The sequence below is a fragment of the Mercenaria mercenaria genome, chromosome 7, assembly GCF_021730395.1.
Source record: "Mercenaria mercenaria strain notata chromosome 7, MADL_Memer_1, whole genome shotgun sequence".
Lineage (NCBI taxonomy): Eukaryota > Metazoa > Mollusca > Bivalvia > Venerida > Veneridae > Mercenaria > Mercenaria mercenaria.
Window position 1 is genome coordinate 32,783,824 of NC_069367.1, and position 8,699 is coordinate 32,792,522.

Genomic DNA, 8,699 nt, shown 5'->3' on the forward strand with positions numbered 1-8,699 from the left:
GGCGTAAGGTCAATTGTCACACTGCTTGCAAACGATAAAGATGGTAAGTTTCTAATGAAGCCAGCTGCTGGAAGTACCTTTATACTGTCGTCAGTAAAGAAAACAGCATAATCAATATGACGGCCGATTAACCGGTTCGATTCGATTTCAAACAAAAGATTAACCAGTTTCAAAATTTTGAAATCGTCCCAGCCCTACTTCGCGTAAACATCATCATCAAATAACGCTGCAAAAACACTCATCATCATCATCATCATCATCATTATCGGTACTTGCACTATTTTAACAACATTCTTATTCCACCACTTCCCTTCTTTATGACCTTCAACACGTAATCAATATATCTGATATGAAAAAATAAACATGATTTTGACTCCGAAATCTCATTCCACTTTTTCACTCAAAGGTCACTCCAAAATCTCCCTCCAGAGTCTACTCCATGACTCCACTCCAAGACTCCACTCCATATTTTGCCGTATGCCCCATTCTCAAGGTATAACGATTTTCGATAATATACTTCCTGGTGTACAATTTGATAACAGTTGGTAGATTGGATTTACAGTGAACAGCAGGTTTAGTTTTGATAAAACGATGAAAAATGTTCGCAGTTTCATACCGTTTAGTTTTTGTAATTTGTTGACGTTTGCTTCAACTAAAAAACACAAAAAGAAAACGATCCGTGCCACTGCAAAGAAATATGCCGATTCTAAAAGATTTAACGGAACAGAACAGCTGAACCGCCAACAATACTTCGAAAAACGAAGGAATTTAAAAGCAAAATATTGGATTTTAATTCTTTTAGTTCTCTTTGGCATAAATGGAAGCTTAGTCTCATTCGTGGGATATGCGAGTTACCAAGAAAGGGAATCACTGCAAAGGGTAAATATAACCGAATTTCCAGTGCCTTGCGAAGACCTCTCACTGAGTGCGGATGAAGATTGTCTAACGTTTGATGCGAAGAAAGGTGGTTTGAGAACATTCATAGATGACTCAGGAAAATACATATGTAGCAAAGGCAACAAAACAGAAACAGTTAAAACGGTAATGATATTTTGTCATATGCATGCAAACGCAATATAATTGAATTTAAGTGAAGTTTCCATAAAACTGGAAGTTTGTTACGAACAACGCGCGCAAACATGTTCAAATATTGATCAAAGCTCTTGTGAATATTCTAATACATTTTATGTATTTAGCTAGAGCTTTGTTTGCACAAATCATGTCAAAACAAGGTCAGTCGGTTTATCAGTTTATCAGCAGGATGTAAAGATATCGTGCAGTGATCTGACAGCGTTTATAGTTCGTTTCAAAGTTTGTAATCCACATGTCCTAAGGCATACTTTAACCCAAGTCCTTTATTCGAAAAATTGCACAAGTATATATAATTTCGATAGTCTGGACGAATAAATCTGTTTGCATATAAACGGCCACGTAAATACAATATTGGCAATGAAACGGAAGTACAAAAACATACGTTCTCTCTGTCTGTTCTGTGGGCTTTATCTCATTCGTCCCTCTGGTCAGATCGCTCTGTGTCTGTACTAAAGAATGAATTTAGAAATAATAATAAGTATACTAAGATAGTCATGGCATATAACGTTAATTACATTTTTTGTTAGTATATTCAATCGTCTGTTTGTCTACATAACTATTAGCCAAACATAATTGTGTCTAAAATTACATTTGATCATTTTTGTACAGATCGTGGAAAGAGAATCAAGAATTCGGCAAGCAAAAGGTAAACTTGAGGTCGTTTTCTTACCGTCATTGTTTTGATCTTGATCGATAAATGTTTTTTTTTCTTGGGGAGCGGGAGTGGGGAGAATGGGGCGAAGGGAGTGGGGAAAAAAGTACACATAAAGTGCTCAACTGTTTGTGTTGCATACTAATATATCTTAAAAATATTTAAAACAGAGGCATGAAACCATGTAGAAATGTCATTCAGCAAGTGAATTTGTGGACCTGATTTTTTTTTCTATTTCACTCTGCAATACCAGAGTTGTTACCCATGAATTAGACAAACATATACATTGAGGGCACCATGTCGCTAAAAATTTACCTGACCAAGATCCATAAAACGTTAAAAGATTGTAATATACCCTTTAGAAACTATGTACAATTAGTGTTCTCCTTGTGATTTCACTCACCTAGACTAGAGTTACGGTCCTTGATTTAGTGGAAATTACACATAATGTGCTTAAAAGTTTATGTTGAAATTATCTTGAAAAATATTTCAACTAGAGTCATGAATGGAAAGGAAGTAGAGGCCCCTGTTTACTATGGAGACACATTTTTTTATTTACCTCTCCAGAGGTTAGGTTTAGTAAAATGTACACTAATATTACTATCATGATTATGTAATACGATTATCACATTGTAAACACTAGAATATTCTTTAAACAGTGTGAAGTATGCATATGACATATGAATAGGTTGATTAGCTGTTCATGCACGCTTGCACGGTTTTACATACATTTATCAAAAAAAAAAGCATTGATTATCCTTAATCAATGATATATGATTTGTCAAGTTAAAGCGTTATATGATAGAATGATTCGATTACCCATTCTCTACAGTACTTCTCTGCGCTGGCAATAGAAAAGGTTCTGACAATGAATCATGAATCTTTTAGCATAAATATGGTGTGAAATTACAGTTTCAAGAAAGTAATTCTTAAATATTAATAAATAATTTAAAACTGACCCATGACGTGTAACACTCGCATTAACTCACTTAAGTTTTATATTTATTTATTTATTTTATAATGCTATAACACACACAAAACGATACTTTTTGCACTAGTTTATATCCCTAATCAATTACTCTGTAGTTACTGCAAAACATACAATTATTGCCTTTTGGTGGGGTCGGAATGTGGATTTATCGGCCTGATAAAAGCGATATCTGAGCCCTCGGTCGATATCGATTTTATCAGGTCGATAAGTCCACATATCAACCCCACCAAAAGGCAACAAATAGTTAATTATTAAATACAGTCTACTTATAAGTACAAAAATTAAATACAAATATCTGCAGCCTTCGGTCATTTTTCGTAGTAAATTGTGTACGACGTCGTATTGTTTTGACGTCAAACCGTAATGAGGTCACAGCTGGAGGTCAATTCGTGTTTTTGGCTCCGCCTTTGAGTCAATACGGCTTTTTATTATTGATCATGTGACTACATCTAGACCAAAGGACTTGTAATATAAATTTGATAATGATATTTATTGCAAAGAGTTGCACCATCCAATCACTGCATTTGTTTAAAATAATCTTTATTTACTAGTTTAAACAAAGATATAAATTCTCAACTTGTAACGCCCCCAAGTTTAGTAATACTTATATATGTAACATCATTTTAATACAGACGAGTCCGAATCCGTAAAAAACTTTTTTATGACGATGTATGTAATATGCTCTGAAAATAAAATACACCCAAATTATATAACAGTTGCAATAACTTGTATTCCAACCCATTTGCTTTTGTTACTTATTATGTATATGTGCTATGTATTATGTGTTCAGAAGCAATAAAATATGATTAAATCAAAAACCCAAATTCTTTATTTTACATTTAGGTATAGAGGAACAATATCTTTCCTGTGGAAATGAAAGTTTAGCAGAGAAATCTGGACGGCTTACAATTTCTTTCAGGAAAATTTCAAAACATCAAAACTATTCAGGTATTATCATTTAGAATATTACTTTTAAAAAAATCTCTTCTGTTTCTGTCTTTGTTTTACTTTTATGTAACAAGTTCAATTAGGTTGAAAAGAGTAAGATTAAGGACTTCACATTTTGTCTTTTATTTTGCAACAAAAATATGCATTTTGCAATCTTACATGAAAACTAACATATTTTGATTCAAGAGAGCTTCCTTCAAGAAACTAGAATCAGTGTGTGTGTGTTTTTTTAAATGTTCAAGTCCCTAAACAGGAAGATGATATATATAAGATATGAATTGTATTAAAGATATACTATGCTCAGATTTCGTTAGACTGTTTTGTTACCAGATATCAATTTTGAATCATGAACATCTCCATAAAATGGGTCCAACATGACTTAATATAATTTAGATTCATTATTGTTGTAGCGACATTCACTATGAAATGTCATGTTGTAACAGTCACTTGTTACTGCTAGATTTTAGAGGTAGTACACATTCATACCGTCTTCACTAATCAAACCTAGCACATATTAAAAAGTACTTTTTAACAACTTATGTTAAAAGAGGTACTATTCAATAACTGTGCTAATGTTTTCAAATATGAAAGCTGGGCAATATATGATTTTTATAAAATTTCATAAGGTGAGGGCAAACTGTTCACTAATGTTCTACTTTCGTCTTTTTCTTTTGTTTAGTTAATAGCTATACAGATACAAAACCGACAGGGTGCCCATGTCATATTTGCAGTTTACTCGAGAGCACCAGGATAACAGTCCGTTGACCTTTTGCCGTACAAAAGTATCTTCATAATTTTTTACCAGTCATCTGGAAGTTGATGATTGTTTTAGAAATTATTTTAAACTAAATTTCAGATCTGATTTATATATGCTAAAGTACTTTGCCAGACGCAATTTGCTTTGAAAGTTGTTACCCTATTTCGATAACTCGATGAATGAAAAACATATGTTAGAAAATTAGTACTATCTTGGCATATAAGTATTATACTGGCCTTTCCAACATTTGATAACTATTTTTATTTCGTCAGATATTTTAATAGATATCAAGGTATTGTTTTCACTTGAACTTCGGCGTCGGTGTTGAATTTAGTGTTGATTAAGATTTTGGGTTAGGTTCAGTTTTTCACACAAACTGTAAGAGCTATAAATTTGAAACTTGGTACACTTGTTTACTATCAGTAGATGACAAGTAGGTAAGAACATTAACTTTAAAATGCATTTTTCAGAATTTTTTGTACTTAGAAAATTAAAATTTATTGGTTAAAAGTTTTGTGTAGGTACACTTCTCTTGAATATTGTAAAAGCTGGAGATTTGAAACTTTGTACACATTTTGCGTCATAATTAAGTTTGTAAGATGGCAAAGAACGATAACTTTTTTCTTGTATAGTGTCTTATGTCAAGCTCTCACAGACGAGCGTTGGCACTATCGGGCGGTGCTCTTGTTTAAAAAAAGAACTGCCATAACTTTACAGGTAAAAGTTCTGATACAAAGGTAGACTGGGATAATCATCCAGGAAAATGCCAAATTGACCCTTCGGTGTATTATGACAATGGAGAGGTGACCATCCCAGAAGGAAGGACATATTCCGTGTACGCAACTGCACATTTCAACATCAGCCGACAGGAAGAAAATGGAATGCAGAATTTTGGAAGACCGCAAAAATTTTCTATCAGAATTTGCAAAACTGTTTACGGATATGAGCAAACACTACTTGGAAGAACAGTATGGTTCAACACGACCAACACTGGAAGTGTTGTGTCAAGTTTACACATCGGAAGCCACTTGGAATTGTCACGAAATGATAAAATTCATGTTCGTGTGAGTGATGCAAATAAGATAATACATGATTCAACAGGAAATAACTTTGGGCTTTTTCCATTATAGATTTCTGCTTGTGTGTTTATGGTTTGAATTTAAAGAAAAATGTTTGCCGTGAATGTTTCCTACGCTTGAGATAGTACTAAATGTGTCAGAATGTTTACGGATGATAGAGCGCAAGTTTAGCTGATGAAACAGAAAGGAGTTCGGGCTTTTAAAGCTACATCCATACTGCTTGAGATGTTTTACAGAATGATGACCAGGGTCCTTATTCATCAACGTTGTAAGCGTGAGATTTAGACTTAGATTTTAAAAGTAAAATTGCCATAACTTCCTTCTTAATAACAGTATACCGTTGAAACTTTGCATAAGTTTTTATTGGAATTGATGCCATATTCGTGTCAGGGTTCATTAAATTCAGTAGAAGATAGGACAAAAAGAAAAAAATATTGCATTTTAAAGTCTTTGTCTAAGTTTCAGACTTTAAACGTTGATGAATGCCGACCAGGCATGGTAACTGAATTTTGAATAGAGGAACCAGACACCAAATTAGCATTATATAAAACCATTATCTTAGGACGTTTTTACGGGATGACGTCTGAAAAAACATAAAAGGAACAAGAAAGTTAAAAATCTAGTAGTATATTAGTATACTTTTATTTGAATAACAATTATTTTAAACGGTTTTTAAATTTTATTCAAATGACTTTCTACTATTGGAAGATACATATTTGGAGAACGTTTTAGAAGGTTTGAAAACGTTTCGTTAGAAATGGGCAAGTATGCATATGATTCACAGTCATTTGAATTATTCAGTGTGCGTGATACGAATCACAGATCATACGTAAGTTTAAGTATAGACATTAAGGAGTTAAGGAGGAGAGTACCGGTCTACAGTCTGCATTGCGGAAAATTGAAAGATCGTTTTGATTCACAAAGAAAAGAATAGGGAATATGGAGAGCGTTAAATCGACGGTAGGTGTCAAATGCTACTCGGGGTTTGTTTTTGCTGGACAGTCTTTACCAGGCTGGCAATGTACAGGGAATTACGGTTGGATAATTAGATTGAAACGTTTTAAGAGGTATATTTAATGAGCTATCAATTACAACAGAAGCACAAAAAAAATAAGAGAAAGCGGATATAAAGCTGTGTAACATTTGTAACAATCCTGCATGCATTGTTTGAAGTAGGTATGGATACATTTTAATTTTGTTCCAATAGTTGAAATTACCTTTTCACCGTCATACTAATGCGTTTTATCTCATATCTATTGTCTTTGCTACATTCTATTAAATCTGGTTCACACGATATAATGATAAAATCTGTAAGAAGAGCCTGCGCAAAAATAGAATCTAACCAAGCAAAATAATAACAGCCTCGGTATGACAGTGTTTAAACTCCATTCTGCTTGACACACTTAACAATTACATACCAATACAAACAGTTTGGTGATGGGGCTTTTATGCAAGTGTAACTGTTATACAAAATAGGATTTCGATGTTTTTATTATTTAATTATATTTGTCAAAGCTTTCAGAGAAACAGACTTTGGATTTATGATTTAGACTTGCAACTGTTATGTCAAACAAAACAACTAAAAATGTGTATAAAGCAACTTGTATTAAGCATACCTTCAACGTACCTGTCTTCCCTCTTGAAAGTTAGGAACTCAGTCATTACACCCATTTACATTGCAAAAAGAACGATTTAAGATGACGAATAGTTCCTGAATGACAGTTGGTTTGATACTTGGTTAAACACCAGTACTGTTTAGTATTGACCCAGATTCAGTCTCAGGATACGTCTTTTAAACATCAATTTTTATATCCAGACACACATTCGGCTTTATATGTTCCTACATGATATTTTGTTCTATGCATTTGAACTGACTAAGCTTTTTGTTTTGCGGTGTATATGTAAAAGTTTATATAACAATAATATACACAAAACTTTATGATGATTTACTTAACCGGCAGCTGTAGGTACATGAACTCTTATGTAAAATACTACGAATATAAACCAATGCCGAAATAACCTAAATAATATGTTCTGAGCTTAAGAGATTCACCTGGCGGGGATTACTTTTATTTACACTGTGTCCCGTGACTTTGGAACATGGATGCGGTGGGGGGGGGGGGGGGGGGGGGTTGGGGTTGGGTGCGCATCACAAACCGGTTTAAGCTCCCCAGTGGTGTTTTTGCAACTGATCGTCCCAAGGCGGCGTCCCTTTATTTGTTCGTTTTGTACTTGTGTATTTGCTTTGTGTGTGTGCGCGCGCGCGCGTGTGTGTGTGTGTTGGTAGTGTGCACATCTGCGTGCTGTGAGTTTCGTTTTTTAGGAAGACTGCGTTTTTGGACAGTTACATTCCCTGTTTGATATTTATCCATGTTTTATTAATTTTTAATTTCAAGCTGAATTTCTGTTTCATCTCACAGTTCTACGAACACAAAAACGTGACACAGAATTTAGTTTGCACTATTCTACAGAAATATTTTAATTGTTTAAAGAACATATGCCTTAACTATAATTTCGCTATACGTAGTTTCAAGAAAATGCAGTATTTGCAGTCAAATGCATTAAAAAGTAGATGATTACATGTATCAATAACTTGAAATAATTATTTCTCTGATTTTAAATGTATTTTGCTTTATTATTTTTCTATTTTTTGTCAGACATTACTATTTACTGCATACATTATTCATATATGTACAAGATATATAATCATAATATAAGCAACACGTAGGGCCAATGGAAATAAAAATGAGATAACAATTGTTGAAGTGCTATTCAGACGTGATTCAAGGCATCAATGGAAATACACCAACAATACTGTAAGAACTTTAACACTAGCAATAGAAAAAAATATTATATATTTTTGTTGTTAGCAAAGTGTGTATTTGTAACTGTAAAAGATTTTGTACAAATTTTTAACTGTGAAATTAAGCATTTGAATGACTAAACTTTCTCATATTTGATTTGAACATTAGATTTTAATGCCACATAACAAAGGCGTTTGAGTGACTTGTGAAACAATAAAGAGTTAACTTGGAATTAACCAGATTTCATTTCTCTTGATTTCAATCTAGCAATATGATATTTCCTTTGTTACATTAATCATTGATACCTTGTATTGTGCAGATGACAAATAAATTGCCCTTTCTCTACATGACAAATGAATGCAACAATAAAGCCTCG

At 33.4% G+C, this 8,699-nt stretch overlaps 1 protein-coding gene across 1 annotated transcript; it reads left to right on the forward strand.

The window, feature by feature from the left end:
* Positions 1-474: 474 nt before the first annotated feature.
* On the forward strand, positions 475-8,464 carry LOC123554582 (uncharacterized). Its single transcript, XM_045344829.2, has 4 exons — positions 475-1,041; positions 1,702-1,738; positions 3,579-3,683; positions 5,158-8,464. The coding sequence occupies exons 1-4, from the start codon at positions 592-594 to the stop codon at positions 5,568-5,570; spliced, it is 1,005 nt and encodes a 334-aa protein (XP_045200764.1). The 5' UTR covers positions 475-591; the 3' UTR covers positions 5,571-8,464.
* The last annotated feature ends 235 nt before the right edge of the window (positions 8,465-8,699 follow it).